This window comes from Balaenoptera acutorostrata, chromosome 5 (assembly GCF_949987535.1).
Source record: "Balaenoptera acutorostrata chromosome 5, mBalAcu1.1, whole genome shotgun sequence".
Classification (NCBI taxonomy): domain Eukaryota; kingdom Metazoa; phylum Chordata; class Mammalia; order Artiodactyla; family Balaenopteridae; genus Balaenoptera; species Balaenoptera acutorostrata.
The window spans coordinates 107,532,096-107,551,520 of record NC_080068.1 but is presented as its reverse complement, the minus strand read 5'-3'; the positions used below and the strand labels follow the sequence as shown (position 1 = coordinate 107,551,520).

General features: G+C 49.4%; 1 protein-coding gene across 2 annotated transcripts in view; it reads left to right on the top strand.

Moving 5' to 3' along the window:
• Window positions 1-19,425, top strand: part of CRMP1 (collapsin response mediator protein 1) — a 66,337-nt gene that overhangs the window by 41,281 nt on the left and 5,631 nt on the right. For both annotated transcript variants that reach the window (XM_007190968.2, XM_057546416.1), the window contains exons 7-12: window positions 2,948-3,016; window positions 4,318-4,438; window positions 7,099-7,255; window positions 10,165-10,306; window positions 10,988-11,158; window positions 17,157-17,336. In XM_007190968.2, the coding sequence (XP_007191030.2) occupies window positions 2,948-3,016; window positions 4,318-4,438; window positions 7,099-7,255; window positions 10,165-10,306; window positions 10,988-11,158; window positions 17,157-17,336 (840 nt within the window). The remainder of the gene's footprint in view (window positions 1-2,947; window positions 3,017-4,317; window positions 4,439-7,098; window positions 7,256-10,164; window positions 10,307-10,987; window positions 11,159-17,156; window positions 17,337-19,425) is intronic.

Here is a 19,425-nt window from a genome sequence, read left to right as displayed (position 1 = left end):
CTTTCCACATCACTGCAGGTGACAGTGTTGCCAAGCTTTCTGCTACTACATAACAAGATTCCCCTTCCTCCAGTTTTCAATAACAGACGCTTCATTTCCTTTTGAGCTCTCGCTAGCAAGGTCCTCAAAATCCATATTTCTACTAAGAGTCCATTTCAGACTAGCTTTCTCTAACACATGCCTTGAAATTCTTCCAGCCTCCATTCACTGCCCGGTCCCAAAGCCACTCCCACATTTTTAATTAATTGCTATGGCAGCACCCTACTTCTGAAAACCAGAATCTGTTTCAGTTCTCTGTGGCTGCATAACAAATTACCCCCTAAATTTAGCATTGTCAAACAAAACACGTTTTCTACATCATGGTCCTGTGGGTCCGGCGTCCAGATGCGGCTTGGCTGGGTTTTCGGGCTCAGGGTCTCTCACCGGCTGCAGTGAAGGTGTCAGGCAGGGCTGCAGTCATCTCAGGGCTGGTCTGGGGCAGGATTCCCTTCCAGAGGGTTGCAGGATTCCCACTCAGAGGGTTGCTTCTAGGATTCAGTTCCTTGCAAGCTATCAGACTGTTGTCCTTTACTCTTTGCTGGCTGTTAGACAGAGGCCCCCTTGGTTCTCTGCCACATGGGCAGCTACAGCATGGTGACCTGCTTCCTTCCAAGTGAGAGAGCAAGAGAGCATGAGCAAGGGAGAAGTGGGAGTCCCTTTGTCACCTAACCTCAGAAATGACATCCCATCTCTTTCCTCGTGTTCTGCTCATTGGAAGCAAGGTGCCAGGTCCAGTCCACGTGCAAGCAGAGGCAGGCTCACTGGGAGCCTCTTAGAAGCTGCCCAACACATGTATCTTAGGTTTGCCTGGTTTTGAACTTCATAAACATGAAACCACACAGTAGGTACTCTTTTACATCTGGCTTCTTTTGACCAAAACTAGATTTGTGAGATTCATCCCTCTTGTTACCTGAAGCAATAGTATTCTCTTTGTCATCATGGTGTAGAATTCCACTGCAGGGATAGGTCACAATTTGTTCTTCAGTTGATAGATGTTTGGATAGTTTCAAATTTAGGACTACAATGTATAAAGCTTCCTTAAACATTCTTGTTCAGTCTTTTGTTAAACATATGTTCCTATTTCTGTTGGTAAATACCTAGGAGGGGGATTTCTGGGTCTTGGGTGTGCACATATTCAGGTCTTACAGTTACTGCTACCCTGTTTTCCAGGGTGTACCAACCTATATCCCACCAAATGTGTGTGAAAAGTTGAGTTTGGAGTCCCCAGTTCTTAAGCTTTACATCAGGGAATTCTTAGCTTTCCTCGCTGCCAACTTAAGATTGAGTTTTCTCAGCTCCAGTAAATCTGTTACCTTTTGTACATCTGCTTCCCAGCTTCCAAAATTTTGTTTCTGTTATCTTCTCTGCATTCTCTTGGTTCTTGTGTACCATTTCTGTCACTTTAGCAGAGTTTCAGGATGGAGTAAAAATGTGTGTGCTCAGCCCATGATTTTTAACTAGAAACCCTACTCTAGTCTTTTGTGATCTGTGTTTTTCCCCCCTTACATCATCTTTTGTCCTCCCTCCCTTTTTCTCCTTCCTTCCAACAGAAATAGTAACTGACATTTAAATAGTCTTCCAGAGGGATGTCTCCATGTCATAAATCTTGTTGTAAACAGTTTACAAAAATGCCTTGTAAACACCATCTTCAATAGCTGACATCATTTCATTCTTTACTTAAATCCACCCCAGCTGTTAGATCTTGAAATTGTTTCCAGCTTATGTTCTTATAATAAACTCGAGCTTGATAACCATAAATGCACAGTTGAAATTATGATTTTTTATTGTTGATAGGGCCTGGGGCTCCTCGTAGGGCTGTGTTCCAGAATGATGATACAGAAACTGCGGAAGTTAAAATTAGCCGCACAGCTGACACCTGGGCAATGTAAAAATATTAGTTTTGAGATATTACAGTATTCCTAAGGAGGGGGCACCTTGGAGCCTTGGAGCAAATAGATTTGCATCTGGGCTATTAGCTCAGGGAACCATAGGTGCCTCAGTGTGTAGGTGCTGTTGTTTCCAATGTAAAGAAGAGAAGATTAATGAAATAATGCCATTTGCAGCAACATGGATGGACCTAGAGATTATCATACTGAGTGAAGTAAGCCAGACAGAGACAAATATGTGATATTGCTTAAATGTGGAATCTAAAAAAATGATACAAATGAACTTATTTACAAAACAGAAACAGACTCACAGACAGAAAACAAACTTACGGTTACCAAAGGAGAAGGGGAGGAGGGATAAATTAGGAGGTTTGGGATTAACATATACACACTACTATATATAAAATAGATAACCAACAAGGACCAACTGTATAGCACAGGAAACTACTCAATATTTTGTAAACCTGTAAGGGAAAAAAATCTGAAAGGAATATATATATGTGTGTGTGTGTATAACTGAATCACTTTGCTGTACACCTGAAACTAACACAACATTGTAGATCAACTACACTTCAATTAAAAAAAAAAAGAGAACCTTGAGGCTCAGAACCGACAGAGATGATCGGTTCTGGAGCTGGATGCCCAGGTTGATTTCTGCATCCATGTCATACCCAAACACCACCCATCTTCCTTCTCTCTTACCCTGCAGCAGAGACTTGGAAGTTGGAAGAGTGCTGGGTGGTCTTTAAGGCTAATTTCGTATAACCCTACTTCCTCTCACTGGTCCTGTGGTGTTGAATAGAGCAGGTGTGGATGGGGATATCCAGGGTTGCAAAGGGGGACGGTGGGCAGGGGTAGTGGAGGGAGCAAAGAAGCTGTGGATCGCCGCAGCCCGTTAGGCCCCATGCAGACCACTCCCGCTCCTGGACTCAGCTGCCCCATCTGTCTAACGGGGCTGGAGGATTGGCCTCTCCTGGCTCTTACATCCTGTAATCACTGACTCATTCGTTCTTGTCTTGCAGGAACAAAAGCGGATCTTAGAGATGGGCATCACGGGTCCTGAGGGCCATGCTCTGAGCAGACCTGAAGAGGTAAAGGAGCCTCCACTGGGTGTGACCCTGACATAGCTGAGAGCTCACCCCGATGCTGTTCCAGCTGGAACAGCCCGGCTGGAGCCCCCGTCTCCGTCTCATTTCCCCTACATGAGCATCCCAGCACGTGTGGTCCTCTCCGGGTCTGCCCTCGGGCTTGGGAACCCTGGGGCCTGCAGGTCGATCAGAGGAGCCAGGAAAGGCTCTGCCTCTCCCAGGGCCTAGGAACTTCACACCATGGTCCCATGGACACTTCAGAATCCCTACTGAGGACGAGGTGTATTTGATGACAGGAAAGTGGAGCCCCACGTCCCAGGCAGAGGACTTCAAAACAACAGCCGTTGCCCGGACCTCCTGTCCGCTGTGCTCTAAGACTCGACAAGGGATGAATCCCCTGGGAGGGATACGGCACATGTGTGGCGGGACACGGGGGGTGGGGGGACAGAGGGAAGGCCAGCAGGCTGGGCATGGAACAGGATGGACGTCCAGTATTTTCTGGTGTCTCATCGGATCATTAGTAGCCGTCCCGGACCTCCGCTCTAGGCCGGCCTGTGCCGGACATGGGACGCAACACACGAGTACACAGACTCCTTCCCCGAAGGCTCCTGATCGGGCCCAGTGCTCCAGACGTGAGCTCCACGCCCACGAGCTGGGTTCCCAGTCCCTGGTGAGACCAGGACAGACCTGAGACAGTGTCTACAAACCCTTATAGCACGTGGACGTGGCCACCGCCTCCAGGCATGTGAGCAGCCTGGGGACCCTTGTGGGTGTGGCTGGACCCCGGGCACGCGGCTGTGGCTTGGGCTGCCTGCCAGCCACTAGCGGCACGGCAGACTGGAAATTAAAACAATACATCACTGGTCCTTTTGTTTGCTCTAGCGGGGGCAGAGACCAAACCCAACAGCAGGTGGTTTCACTTGGTTATTGAACAAATGAAGGAAGGAATGCATGTTGGACACGTGTGTTCCCTGATGTCAGGCATTTTATAAGTAACCGACCACCTTATGGGCCTTTTGATGACTCTACTGCCTAGGCGATCTCCTTCTAACAGAGCGTGCAGAATACTTCCAAGCAAGTGAAAGACATAATTCTGCCTTCCAACCCTCTAACCAAATACATTCTTAGTTTGTCCTTCCTTTTGAAAAATCTACAGTATTTTCGTCTCTTGATGCAGTAGATTTCCCTCTGACCACACTTAAGGAGAATCAAAGGAGCCTGATCAGGGGGAGCCCTCGGAACTCAGGGTGGGTGGTGCCTCCCACCTCTCCCTCCTGTGACCCATGTATTTGCTGTGTCTGCAGCTGGAGGCCGAGGCCGTGTTCCGAGCCATCACCATCGCGGGTCGGATCAACTGCCCTGTGTACATCACCAAGGTGATGAGCAAGAGCGCAGCGGACATCATCACCCTGGCCAGGAAGAAAGGTACGCGGCCCAGTGCATGGGGCTCCTGCGGGAAGCTGCGGCGTGAGGAAGGGGCATGTCCAGCAGGCTCAAGTTCACTGACGGAGCCACTCCCCAGGGCAGAGACATTCTGCCAGTTGCCTGCAGCCTGGGCCCTGTAGGCCAGGTTGAAAAGGGAGCTTGGGATGGTGGGCAGGCACAAGATGTGCAGTCATTTTTAGGTTTGATCCCTGGGACGCCGTGGGTCCCGGGTGTGACCTTGGGTAAGTGGTCTGAGCTTCGGTTTCCCCATTTGTAGCTAAGGTAATTATCCCCTCCTTGTGGGTCACATGAGACCATGTATTTTAAAGATCTGTGAAGAGTTCCAAGGTCTCCCCTGGGTTTCACATCAAAGAAGTGATGGAGCCAGGGCTGCACCAGCTCTTGGTTCCTGCCCGCCCTCTTTCTGGTCCTGTCTCTGGGCCTTTCATCCTGGGTCCCCTATCTAGGGCCTCTTAGTGGGTGCCTGCACCCAGGCTCCACCGTGGGGCCCACACAGAGTCTCAGCTGCAGGTTGGGAAGGAGGAAGGTGTTTTTCCAGAGCCAGAGGGTCTGGGGACAGCCCCATGCTGGACATCAAGGGAGTGTGGCAGGAAGGCAGCCTCCAGCTCTAAGACTTGGACGCACTACTTACCCTCTCTGAGCTACTGTTGCTTCATCTCGAAACGGACCCGATGGGCTCACAGATGTGAAGTTCCAGCCAAGTCCTTGGCGGGTCCCGAGGGCTCCTGAGGACCCTGGGGCACAGGCGCCACTGGTGCTCTGAGCGGCTCTGACCTGTGTGGTGGCCATTCCCCAGGAGACTCAGAGGAGCCGCCCGAGTGCGGTCCCCAGGCCTTCTTGACTGAGGTCCACGGTCCCTAACACCCACCAGATAGAGAATGAAGGTTGCCCAAAGCAGCCTTCCTTCCCTAACTCAGGGTGAGAGAGAGAGAGAGAATGACAGAGGGGGTAGCACACGTCACACGAAGACAGTCACTAGAATCCTTTCGTCCTGTGGACATTCACCAAGGATGTTCCCCACCCGGACAAGTTCCACCCGTCTGCTTTCTGGGAGTCGTGTGAGGTTGACCGGGAGCTCTGGGTCGGAGGGGGCAGCCGGTGGGAATCCACAACAGCGGCACAGCCCTGACTGTCTCCACCGCCCTCTGCATGCCGGATGCTCCTCCTTTCTTACAGGGACCCTTCGTGGGAAGTGTCAGTGGCTCTATTCTTAAAAATCTGTAATTGTGTATTTTATTTCACCTAGTATATCCAAAACATTCATTCCACGTGTAATCAGTATAAATGGATTAAGATATTTTGCATTATTTTTCTGTACTGTCCTCGAAATCCAGTGTGTATTTCACCCTGACAGCACATCTCGACTCAGACCAAATGCCTGAAAGCCACATGTGGCTGGTGGTCTCCGTGTGGGACAGAGCAGCGTTGAACCCCAAATACCTAGTTTTAGTATTTTTAAGGGCAAGCTGACGAGTAGAGGCATTGTACAGAGAGTGATCTAGGTTAGCACAGCTTGCTGAGGACCAGCCCCAGGTTAGAGATGAGGAAACTGCCGCTCAGAGAGGTAACAAGAACCTGGAAGCAGCGGTAAGCATGCCGGGGAGCTAAGCCTGCAGGTCCTGGAGCTGCCGAGAAATAAAGTGACCTCCACCCTCTCGTGGCTATTTCAATTTAAGTAAAGTTAAGTACAATTTTTAAGTTGGTTCCTCAGTCGCGTTAGCCCTGTTTCCTGCGCTCCAGGGCCACGTGAGGCTGGTGGCCGCTGTCTTGGGCAGAACCGTCCGGAGCAGTCCCAGCACCGCTGTGCTCTTGGGAGTTGCCGTCCCAGAGCCAGGCTGCTGGAGCCCAAAGCCTGCCTCCCGCTTGCCAGCAGGGTGGCCTCGGGCTGATGCCACAGAACCCTGGGCCCACGTCGTCCCCTTGGCACTTTCTCTGCTGCGGGGATTCTCACTGGGAAGCCTGAGACTTTGCCCCTGGGCTTTTGTTCTGGCAGAAACACCTCTGGCCCACTCCCTGGAAGGCAAGCTGGCCTTTTGGGAAAGTGAATGCTCAGAAAGGAGCCCTCCAGTAGTGGGTTGGTGGCCGCACGTCCTGGCCCCTTGGCCCCTGTGGGGTGGGATGGCTCTGAGGCTGCCGGGGTCCCCAGTGCACTGAGCTGCACGTGCCCAAGGCCCCGACTCAGTGATAACTCATCTTTCCTTGGCTTCTCTCTCTGCCTTATGTCACTTCCTCAATCCCCACTGAGTTGTTTCCTGGAATCACCTCCGAATAAAACTCTTGAACTCGATTTTTCATTTGAAGATCTGCTTTTGGCAGAATCCAAACCGAGACAGCACGTCAGGTCTCTGTGCTTTGGCTGAGCATCGTAAAAAGAGATAATAGTCAAAAATAGTCAAATCCAAATGCTAAAAGCATTCACAGTCCAAAAGGTTGCTGAGCAGGACAGCGGGGTGCTGAGTGCCTGATGGCCGAGGAGCTGGGGCTCTGGGGGGTGTGTGTGTGTGGTGAAGCCTGGGGGAAGGATGGGCGATTTATCCCCAGTCTCATTCTCCAGCCTCGAGATTCTACTTTCCTGCACCCGCATCTCCCATGAGAGACCGTTCGCTCTCAACCATGCGTGTTTGTGTTTGCCTCCCAAGGCCCCCTCGTTTTTGGCGAGCCCATCGCTGCCAGTCTGGGGACGGATGGCACCCATTACTGGAGCAAGAACTGGGCCAAGGCGGCGGCCTTCGTGACCTCCCCTCCCCTGAGCCCGGACCCCACCACGCCCGACTACCTGACCTCCCTGCTGGCCTGGTGAGAGCCCCGGGGGTGGCGGGCTCGTGGGCCTGGCCAGGGGGGCAGGACTTCTGGGAGCGGAGGGTTGAAGGATAGGAAATCAGATCTGGTTCAGACACACTTGGGAAGGGGCCTTGGGTTGGCTGCTCGGGAGACCTCAGAGCAAAACCCCGGGTTGTTTACAGCAGGCCTTCGGGCCTTTGAGTCAGTAACCGCTCCATTCATGTTTATAGGTCACCTCCCGTTCATTCAGCGATATTTAAGCACCTTCTGTGTGCCTGGCGCTGTGGTGTATTGGGAAACACCCAGAATTAGGAATGTGAGACCAGGATCCTAATCCTGCCTCAACCCCTAATTGGCTCTGTCACCCTGGCCATGTCACATAACCTGTAATGTCTCTGCCTCAGTTGACGCATCAACAGAGTGGGGAGAATACAGTACCTACTGCAGAGGTGGGTGTGAGACAGCGTAGGTAAAAGGCCTGGAATTCAGGGTTCACAGCGGCCACTGCATTACACTCTGCTTCCTGCACACAGTAGGAGCACAGCTACTTTAACCCCTTCTCTGCCATCAGCCAGTGTGAGGGAAGAACACTTAAGGCCACGGGAGAAGGCTAAGCGGTGAGGTGTGCAGGCTACTCTGGAAGCGGAGATGCAAGCTTGGAAGGCTTTCTGGAGGAAGTGACATCAGGCCCAGAGCTAGGGGATGCATAGGAGTTTCCCTGAGGGGCGAGAATAAGGTGGGACTTCTAATCAGAAGGAACTGTAAGGGGGTGAGGGTGTGTTCTCCTTTTCCCTAAATGCTGCACTGCAGCAGCCCATGACATATCTGGCATCTGCAGCCTGATGTCTGGTGGGCAACTCCAAGTCCAAAACAAACCCCCCATCTTCCCCCATGAAGCTGCTGCTCCCACTGTCTTGCCCATCTCAGGAGATGGCAGGACACAGACCAAAGGCCCTGGCATCTGGCCGCTTCTCGCCTCCTTGGCTGCAGCCATCCTGGCTCAAGGGCCATCATTTCTCACCTCCTGACAAGCCTCTTTATTTCCGTACTGCCCCTTCCACACCCTTATCGCATCACAATCTGTTCTCAAAAGACGCTCAGATATTTTAAAGCCTAAGTCAGACCAAGCCAGCCTTCTGCCAGGAGACGTCCAGGGTCCTTTCCTCTCAAAGTGAAACACCAGTCCCCACGATGTCCCTCAAGGCCGGGCCTGATCTTGCCCGCACTCCTCACTAACCTCGCCTGGTCCTCTTCTCCCCGTGGCTCCCTCGGTCCATCCCGCTGGTGTCACGCTAACTATAGACCCCAGGCAGGACCCACAGGGCCTTGGCACTCACCCTACCCCTGCCTAGCACTCTTTTCTTCGTCATCTTGCGGTTTGCTCTCTGCCAACTTCAGATCTTTGCTGGAAGATTTCTTCTCAGTGAGATAGTTCTGATCATCTTCTTCAAAACGGCAGTCCCAGCGCTACCCCATCACCCCCCCCACCTCCCCCTAACTCTCATTCTCCTGACCGTATGTTCCTGACTCCCGCCCCCCGCCCACCGTGCACTGGAATGTCAGCTAATGAACACAGGAATTTGTCTCTTTCTGCTTATAGATGCATCCCCTTTGCCTAAGACCATGCCAGACACAGGAAGTGTGCAACACACCTTTGTTGAATAAATGAGTGAATGTCACATCCAAATATATTTCTGTACGACTACATGATTGTTAACATGGCCTGGGGCCCCGAAATGGAGGCTGGCCTCTGCCCTCGTTGAAAATCACAAAATAAAGCTCCACTTATTCCATTGACTCAGATGCCAGTTAGGGGCTCATCATACAGCCCCAGAGTATTTTCTCTCCAAAGCCTGAGTGACAGAAAAGCAAAGCCAGTGAGCTTGTGTCACTTTGCTACAACCAATGAATAGCATTTTGTCCTTCGGGCACAGCACAGAAACATTAGCCAGGCCTTACATCAACAGCCTTACAGAGGGAGACCAAGGTCAGCACATTATGGTTTCCCATGTGACCTGGCGGAGACACGAGGCCAGGGACATGACCATCCTTCCAGCACGAACATCCGTGACTCTGTGAGACACACAGGCACGTGCTGGAGGCTGGGTTTTATTCACTCACTTATTTATATATTCATTCAGTCACTCATCCATTCATTCATTGGCTCCACTCAGTATTTTTTCTTCAGTTTTAAACCTTGAGATAAAATTCGCATAACATAAAATTCACCGGGCACTCGATTTTAAAGAGAAGAGGTGGAGGATGGAGAGGGAAGCAAGGGAGTTAGCATCTTTGGCATCTGCCGTGTGCCAGGCAAGTAGCTCATTGTCTCCTCAGGGTGATCCGGGATGGAAGGTTCCATTCTCTTTTCCATTTTACGCATGAAGAAAAGAGGAGTGACTTGCCTGGCCAGGAGGTGGCAGTTCTGGGATTCAAAAGCAGACCCGCTGGATTTGCAAAGTCAGATTGCATCAGGGGCTGTTCAGGGGTCTAGGGAGATGCATGGAAGCAGAGTCACTCTGTTGGCCTCTAGCATCTTCTGTTCTCAGCAAGTCTGCCCTCACAGATGCCTGCAGCATCGTGAGGCCCCGTGGGCTCTCTCTGGGGGGTGGAAGAACAGACCCACTGCCCCAGGATCAGAGCGTTGTAGGGCAGGAGGAGGAGGAGGCTGACCCGGAGAGCCTTACCTGGACCAGCTGGAGCCCACACTCAAAGAGAACCCTCTCCCGATGCACAGGCCTCTTTCCAGTCTTCAGCAAGACACCCAAGGCCACAGGGCCTTCCGGTGTCGCTCAGTAAGGTCTCTGATGTGCCCCAGATCTCTGTGGGTTTTGAGTTTCACAGCCTCCTTGGGTGTCTGAAGTCAGGGTCCACTCCTCAACACGAGCTCAGGTCTGAACCCCACCCTGTCCTGTCTTTGCCAGTGGAGACCTGCAGGTCACAGGCAGCGGCCACTGTCCCTACAGCACTGCCCAGAAGGCGGTGGGCAAAGACAACTTCACTCTGATCCCTGAGGGCGTCAACGGGATAGAGGAGCGGATGACCGTGGTCTGGGACAAGGCAGTGGTAAGGCGGCGCCGTCTCCCTCCTGGAATATTCTAGAAACACCCCTCCTGGCCCTCCTGCCCATCAAAGCCATGCATTATGCACTTCTGGTTCTTAAAATTCCCTTCTCGCTTTGAGGCAGAAGCAGAACGCACTAGGAGGGCCCACGGAAAACACGTGACCCTTAAGAAAGCAGCGCGAGTCCTGTGGTGTCCTTGGCATTTGCAGATGTGACAGCAGCTGTCCTTTAGTCTTTAAGGATGAAAATGTTTTGTTTTGTTTTGAACCACATCTTAGTCCACGTAAAGATGACTTTGTAAACTGTGTGTGTGTTCGGGTTTGGGGTTGAGAGTAGGTATGGAGGCTTCCTGTTGGCGTAAGGAAGCCCCAGGTCACACCTTGATCACTCACTTGAAACGGTAGATCTTTATTTTCTGTTAAACTTGGGCCCAATGAAACTGACCAGATGTGTCAGGGTGGCCGTTGTGGAAATGTCATCACACCTCTGAACGGTTAATTACGTTTCCGCTCTGATGAAGCCAGGCCTCTGGCACTCTTTCAGGGCGGCCTGGTTTCTGCAGGGAGAGGAGAAAATGCCAGAGTCCTTGTAAGGACTCCTGTTAGCTGATTTAGATCTGTGCCTGTCTGCCCCTTCTGGTCCTGTTATGAGATGCTCTTTTCACCAATGGATCTTGCCTTCAGGCTACTGGCAAAATGGATGAGAACCAGTTTGTTGCTGTTACCAGCACGAATGCAGCCAAGATCTTTAACCTGTACCCCAGAAAAGGGCGGATTGCCGTGGGCTCGGACGCCGACGTGGTCATCTGGGACCCTGACAAGGTGAAGACCATAACAGCCAAGAGTCACAAGTCGGTAAGTCCCGGTTTATTAGTGACACTCCTGGCTTGGGTGAGCAATTCTCGCTCTGCAATCATTTTAGAAGCCTCTGGTTAAAAATGACTTATGAATTTTCCAACTAGAATGTGATCTGATATCTGGCATGACTCCGTCTTTCAGATTTCTCCTCCAGTTGGAGAGATTGGGAGGAGGGTTTGGAGCAGGCTCAGCTAAGCTGTTCTTGCATGTGTCTCTCCCACGTCTCTCTCTCTCTCTCTCTCTCTCTCTCTCTCTCTCTGGGGCTCCTGTCTACAGATGCATGCATTCTTAAACAGCTGACTCTGCTCCTAATTCCATGGAGTAAGCCATCAGGCTCAGACAGGGGAAGTATAAGGTCCAAGATTCTTTCTCCAATTTAGTTATCAAGCTGAAGAGGGTTTGATCTGCTATATCAGAAACCTACTTCAGTTTGGGGCTGGGCTCGCAGTCATCAAAGGAAAGGATTGGACTGACTCGTGCACACTCTCCCGGGCTCCAAGCCCCAAGCCTATGGGTGTGGGTTTTCTCTGCCCTTTGTATCTTACACGCCCTTGATTTCTTCACTCATCCAGCAAACCTCTAAGGATGCAGAGAGACGTAAGGCATCTTTCCCTCCCTAAGTGCTTGCTTCAGACCCACTCTGCATGGTCAGCAGCGGTCTTGGGTACAGGTTAATTGTTCACACTCACAAGACACAGAGTCCTCAGCCTGGTCCCTGGTTCACCAAAGTCTGTTACAGGGCGTGGGCTGGGAGGCAGAGCATGTGCACACAGCACCACTGCGATGGGAGACCTCACTCCCCTCGGCTGCCATTCCCCAGCCCCGTGGTCACTTGCTCGTGAGGGGCGAGACCGCATGCATGGGGACAGAACACCAGGCACGAGGAAGCCTCAAGAGAAAGTGACAAGGACCACTTGTAGCAGCTCATGAGCGTGGCCCCCAGGTCCCCCTCGGCCGCAAGACCCATGGCCTGGGGACAGAGAGGTCTGTCCAGCTTATCAACCAGTGGTCATTCTTAAAATAACCAGAGCTCCCTGATGACAGGCTGGCTTCCCTCACCCCCCTCCCTGGGGACAGGTCAGGAGGAAATGAGCCTGAGGTAGCCTCCCCTGGGGAAAGGTGTATGCTGTTCTCCACACTCACCGCCCAGCCGACACACGACTCCATTTTAATTACTATGGATGCGGTGATGTGCACAGACCAGGTGGGGTCTGGGAAGGCAGGAGAGGCACGCTGCTCCCCAGTGGTGTCAGCTCACAAGGCCGCTGTGGTCCAGGGAAGAAGAGGACACCTGGGTCAAGGAGCAGGGGTTCCAATTGTTACCAAACTCCAAATATTATCAAATATTATCTTGTAGTTACTCTGTGCTTACATTTTCCATGCATCATCTCACTTAATACAATAACCTTCTAAGTTAGGTATGTTATTATTTATTAATAAGTGAGAAAATGGACAGAGAGAAGATACGTATATTAGCTTCCGGGGGCTGCTGTCACAAAGTACCACAAACTGGTGGCTTGAAACAACGGAAATTGATTTTCTCACAGTTCCGGAGGCCTGAAGTCTGAAATCAAGGTGTCAGCAGGGCCGGGATCCCCTGAAGGCTCTTGGAGAGAATCTGTTCCATGCCTTTCTCCTGGCTTTTGGTGTCGCTGGCCGTCCTTGGTCTGTAGATGCGTCACTCCAATCTCTGGCCGTCTCCCTATGTCTTATCATCTTCTTATAAGGACACCAGTCATTGGCTTTAGGGCCCACTCTACCCCAGTGTGACCTCATCTTAACTAATTACATCTGCAATGACCCTATTTCCAAGTACAGTCACATTCTGAAGTACTGGGGGTGAAGACTTCAACATACCTTTTTGGGGACAACTGAACCCATAATAATAAGTCACATACCTGAGATTACCCATGTGAGAAGGAATGTTTCAGATTCGTTAAACTTGAAAAGCGTGCCCTCTCTGTCCCAAGCCAGATTTGAATTATTTTCATAATAAGGAGAGGACAATTCAGGATGCCGTGAGACCAACTGGCCACGGTGTTTTTGTCTGTTCCATTTTCTCTGTTTAAAGCAATGCAATTCACATAGTGCAGGAAATGAATGTTTTTCAGAACATGGATTGAAAAATGCTCTTAGAGGTTGGTTTTATTTTTTCAGTTTTAAAAACATTACTTTCCTTTTGACGATGAAAATCATTTCTTATATCTTGATCGGTGATTAAAAATTTAAATCTACTTTTCTGTAAAAAGAACACAACTTTTATTCTTTCATATCTTCGTGGGAAAAGTATTTGCTTCGAAGTATCACACCATAGGTCACATACATGCTTGTATATCCATAGACTACCTAGGTTTTTTACACTCTTTATGTTTAGATATAATTCACGTGACATAAATTTCACCATTTTAAAATGTACAATGCAGTAGTGTGTTTAGTATTTGAGAAAGTTGTACAATCACCACTACTAATTCCAGAACGTTTTCATCCCCTCAGAAAGAAACCCAATACCCGTCAGCAATTACTCCCCATTCCTCCTCCCCAGGCCCCTGTCAACCATAAATCTGCTTTCTTTCTGGATTTGTTTATTCGGGACATTTCCTATAAATGGCATCACACAGTATGAGGCCTTTTGTTTCTGGTTTCTTTTTACCTGGTATCATGTTTTGGAGGCCCATGCACACTGTAGTAGGTATCAGTCCATTCCTTTTTATGGTTGAATAATCTTCCACTGCTTGGATAAACCACATTCATCCACTGATGGATATAAACATATACCATGCTTATCCACTCGTCAGCGTCAGGCTATCTTTTATAGGACATAAAAGACTGAGGAACAGTAGTTGCTTCCTGGGAGAGGTACTGGGGAACTGGGGCTCCAGGATGGGAGACACAACAGTTTTTTAAATCATAGTCTTTTGCATTATTTGAGTTTTTACATTGTTCATAAGTACCTTTAGGAAATGAAACAATTAGCTTTTATTTATTTTTTTTAACATCTTTATTGGAGTATAATTGCTTTACAATGGTGTGTTAGTTTCTGCTCTATAACAAAGTGAATCAGCTATACATGTACATATATCCCTGTGGGATAGGGAGGGTGGGAGGGAGATGCAAGAAACAATTAGCTTTTAAAACTCTATGTGGTTGTGGGACTTGCCTGGCGGTCCAGTGGTTAGGACTCTGTGCTCTCACTGCCAAGGCCACGGGTTCGATCCCTGGTCGGGGAACTAAGATCCCGCAAGCCATGCGGCGTGGCCAGAAATAGAAAAATTAAACAAACAACAACAGCCAAAAACTCCATGTAGTTGTGAAATATAGACCGTGACATCTGTGGGTAATATAACCTGAGCCTCATAAGAATTCCCCAATTGAGGAATGCCACTGTGGCGTGTAATGTGTCCTTCCACTAAGAAGACAACTAACAGACCGTGCTGCGCTGAGTTGGGCAGTTGTCTAGTTTTGACTGGGAGGTGAGTGATTTGCTTCTTGCACTGCCTTTCAGTATTTACAATCCACATTTGGGCTTCAGCAAAATTGTAAATTACTGCCTAGCGGGGTCACTTCAGGGTGACTCAGGAAGTGTTAGATGAGCTCATGTTAAAACTGAAAACAGATCTTCTGCCTGGGGCCTGGGAGGCAGCGGCCACAAAGAGTCTAAAGCATAGTATTAGCAGCTGTTTGTAAAAAATCAACATGATTGTTTCCCCGAAGCCCTGAGTACGCACCTAAAAACCATCAAAAACAATAAGAGAATCCATCAGCTGATTCCAAATCAATATAAAGAATTGATACCTTTTCTATGAGATAATTAAAGAGCACTTTGAAAAACAGAATGGAAATCAAAATCCTGTTTCTAATAACAATCAAAACTAAAAAGTTCCATAAGCGCAAGTCCTTTTATGCTAAAAACATTCAGTAGAGTAAAAACATCAGTTCTTTCTAATTTAATCTATAAACTTGAAGTCATCGCATCAGAAAATGGAATGGAATTGTTTTTTAACTAGAAAAACAGAGTTCCTAGATGGACAATTTGAGAATAGCCAAAACATTTCTAAGAAAACGAAAACTAAAGAGAGAACGCTGATCATCCCAGTTATTAAATCATATTATAAAGCTACAATGATTGAGGCAGTTTGGTATTAGCAGAAGAGAAAAGAGAGCCAGGCAATAGACGACCGCATATATGAGAGTTTGGTTTCAACAAAGGAGACTGTTAAAATTATACAAAGACAGTTATTCAACCAATTGTGTTTGAATACCCGGCTCATAGGGCTAGGCGGCTGCTGTACTCTTGACCACAAAACTAATTCAAAATGGGTGGAAGATTGAAATAAAATAAAGTTATAAAAGGACTAGAATAAAACACATTTTTAAAAATGATCATTTTGAAGGGGAGAAGACCTTTCTGAGCAAGACACAAAACTTAGAAAATAAAAGGAGAAGATTGGTCTGTTTGACCACTGACTACATACAAATTAAACCAAGAAAAAAAACCCTCTATATTGCAGCAAATCATAATATTTATTACTTTATGAGATCAAAAGGCAGAGGACAGACAGGGAAGTTTGGTAATACACAGTATTGGTAATACACAGGACAAACAAAGGGAGAGATTTTTTAACATTGAATATGTCCTTAGAAACCATTAAGGGAAATACCAAGAACCTAATAGAACAGGGCGCAAAAATGCAGTGACAGAGGAAGGAATCTACAAAGGGTTTCTATTCATTTAAAAACAGATCCGATCTCAAATACAAATCACTGCAGTGAGATGCTGTTTTTACCTGCGCCAGTGTCTGAGATGCAGGGGTTTAATAGGATGGAGCTGAGGTGGAACTAGCATGCCGACAAACTCATGGAGTTTTGTTGGAAATGGAAATCAGCGCTGCCTTTTTTGGAAGGCAAATCTGTCAAAGTTAAAATCCGTTTACGCTTTGGCCCAAAGTCCACATCTACGAAGATATTCACACGTGCCGGTGTGGACACTCAAGTGTGTTTATTGTGCTTTTTTAGCAAAAGCAGGGCAAAGACCCACGTGCTTGTCCCTGAGAATTGGATAAGTAAATGATAGTATGTCCCTGGGGTGGAATCCAGTGCAGCAGTTTAAGGAATATCAAAACATTTTTAACCCACGACACAGGAACGTTCGCTGATGGGGAGCATTCTCTGAGGTAAGGAGAAAAACTAAGGTGAAACTGTCCAGAGCGCTTGGAACATGAGAAAGTTACTCACGCACAGAAAATATCTGGGGTTCCAGAAAGGTCAGTGTGAGGCAGGCATCTCAGTCTGAGGTCAAAGAGAGACCTGCTTTTTAAAATTATATATCTTTTGTGCCGTTCGACTTTTTACCGTATTTTTTACCTACTTTTTGAATAATCAAAGAGTTTGGCTGGTGGTAGTTGTATTCACTTTAGGACTAATGAAAGGAATGCATATATTATAGGAAATGTTTTGTCTTTCAAATTAGTAAATAAATAAATAAATAAAAATGACCTTACCTAGTGCTAGAGGGGATTTCATAGACATGAAATTATGAAGTATTCCCCCGCTGCCGATGTCACGTCAATCGGTCCGATGCCATCAGAAAATAATTTGGCAGCCTTTCAAAAGCTCATGTCCTTTGACCCAGTAATTTAATTTTAGGAAAAATGAAAGAAAATGTTTTTAAAAGAAGACCCCAAAATGTGCAGTTATAGTCAGAGTGGCTTCATTGCCTAACTCCAGGAGCCCCATTCACTTTCACCATGCCCCAGACGATATTAGTTAGATTATATAAAACCACCAGCAACGTAAAAGCCCAACCGTGAGGGGCTGATTATGCAAATGAAGTTGTACAAAGGAATATTACACGGTCCTAAAGGTGTTTTCCAGAAAGAACAAGCATTGGAAAATGCCTGTGATAGGATGTGTAGCAGAATCACCATTAGGATGAACAGGGCTAATGCGGAGAAAAGGCTTGGAAGCTGGATAAACGCCCGTGGTTCTTGCCGTGCAGGCTGTGGAGTACAACATCTTCGAAGGCATGGAGTGCCACGGCTCCCCGTTGGTGGTCATCAGCCAGGGCAAGATCGTCTTTGAGGACGGCAACGTCAACGTCAACAAGGGCGTGGGCCGCTTCATCCCGAGGAAGCCCTTCCCCGAGTACCTCTACCAGCGCGTCAGGATCAGGAACAAGGTATGTGGAGGCAGGGTCTGCCGTGTGCAGAGCGAACAAACGTCACAGCTGCACGAGCCTCCCCTTCCTCACGTGTCAGATGAGCTGGGACGTGACCTGCCTGCGTCTCAGGCTGGAGTGAGGACCAGACGAGACCGAGGAGGTGCCAGGGATTTGCCAACTGTAAAGGGTTGTGCACGTGGGGTGATGGGAAGAGTCCTGGGAGTACACTAGCCAGGACGCACATCCTGCATCCTCCTGGGGGGGGGGGTCTTCACCACCCCCTCTTTTAGGTGTCATGACCTTCCTTCTGCAGATCAGAACCCTGGCGCTCAAAGCAGTGCAGGACTGTCCAGCATCACACGGCTGGGAGAGCTCTGAAGCCCTTAGTGCCGTTTGGTAAAAATAAACCGCCCTAGCCCACTCGAGGGGTGGCAGAACTGCATCTAGACTCCCTTCGATCTGCCCTCTTTTCTCCTTCTTGCTCCCCTTCCATTCTGCATCCTCCTTCCCCTCTTTTTCTTGAGGAGTCTTAGCGTGGACTCAGGAGGTCAAAGGGCATGGAGTAGGCACAGGCTCTGTTCCGTCTCCAGTCCAGTTCAGAGGAGGAAGTTGGCTCATGCTTCAGAAAGACTCCCATCTGTGATCAATCATCTTCCCTAATTAAGTCCCTCCCATCACCATGACAACCTGCTTCCCGCACTAAAACGGCTGATGTCTGCCAGAAAGCCCAGCTTTATTTGTGTATGTGCATGGGTGTATGTGTATATGCACGTGGTGCTCCTGTGTGTATGTGCTCCTGTGCTCGCTTATGTGCTTGTATATGTGTGTGTGCATGTGTGCCCACCTGTGTATGGTCCCACTCTTCTTGTGCTTCATAAGTGGCACCAGTGCCACCAATTTAGATGCAAGAGCCCAGAGACCTCCTGGCATTCCCAGACTCCCAGGCCAACCATCACAATGCTCTATGTCTGTTTACTGTCCCTCTCCACGCCTTAAAGTGTAGCATCCCAGGTCAAGGACACCAAATTGCACAGATGTTATGCGTCCGATGGGGAAATGATGGACATGGAGAATTAGCAAGTTAGATCCGAAAGATGGCCAGGGATAGCGATGTGACCGCAGCAGGCTGCTGAGAGACAAAGGGACTCGTGTAAACTCCTGTTTGGGACACCCACCAAGGGGGCAGAAACACACCTTGGCTGGCTTCGTTCCCTCTAAATCAGTTTGAACCTGAGGTCTGTGGTTAACGGCATCTGTGAGAGGTGGATGCCTGACCTCGATGCCAAGACGTGATCTGCGGTGGCCAGGTGGACAGGTCCCCTGGCACAGGGCCACCCTCCCCGCATACCTGAGGGCAGAGCACAGAGGCCAGGCCAGGTGGGGGACAGGCCCTGCACCAGAACCTACGTCTGGCCAAGCTGAGTTCAGAGGTCACTGAAGGGAACTGGGGGGGCAGGAACACAGGCCTGGAACCAGCTGGAACCAGGGAAGCCCAGAGGCGCAGGAAGCAGGTATTAAGAGGGATGGGGCAGAGTCAATGAGGTCCCAGGGCGTCAGGACAGCAGGGCTGCTGGGGGCAGAGGATGGGTTATCACCAAGCAGCTCTGGGCCCTTGATATTGGTGCTGAAAAAGGACCCCTTTGTTGTAGAGGAGGGAGCCTAGGGCTGGGGTCAGGCGTTGTCACCTGTGCAGGGGAAGAGGGACGTGAAGCTGGGGTCGGGGCACTGTCACTGACTCACAGTGGGAACCTGCACATGTTCCTGGCCACACTCTGTCTCCCAGGGCCTGGGACGGACGCCCACACTCCCCTGGCTGGCTCTGAGCTCACCAGCAGGTTACCAGCCTCCCACCCGAGGCCCCGCAGCTTTTGGCTTCTTTGCCTCATGACTCTCTCTCCCAGTACAGCCCTCAACCCACGGGGATGGAGGCTGTGCACTGTGTCCCATCCTCCCTGGGGTCCAGGAGGTTTGCTCCCTGCAGTAGCCCTGAGCCAGGTGCCCTCAGAGGCCGCCCTCTCGTTCTCTCTCCCTGTGGTGGGTGTTCTCCCTTCCTCTCTCCCTCCTCCTTTGCGGGATCACCTCCCAAACTACCTGCCCCCAAATCCAC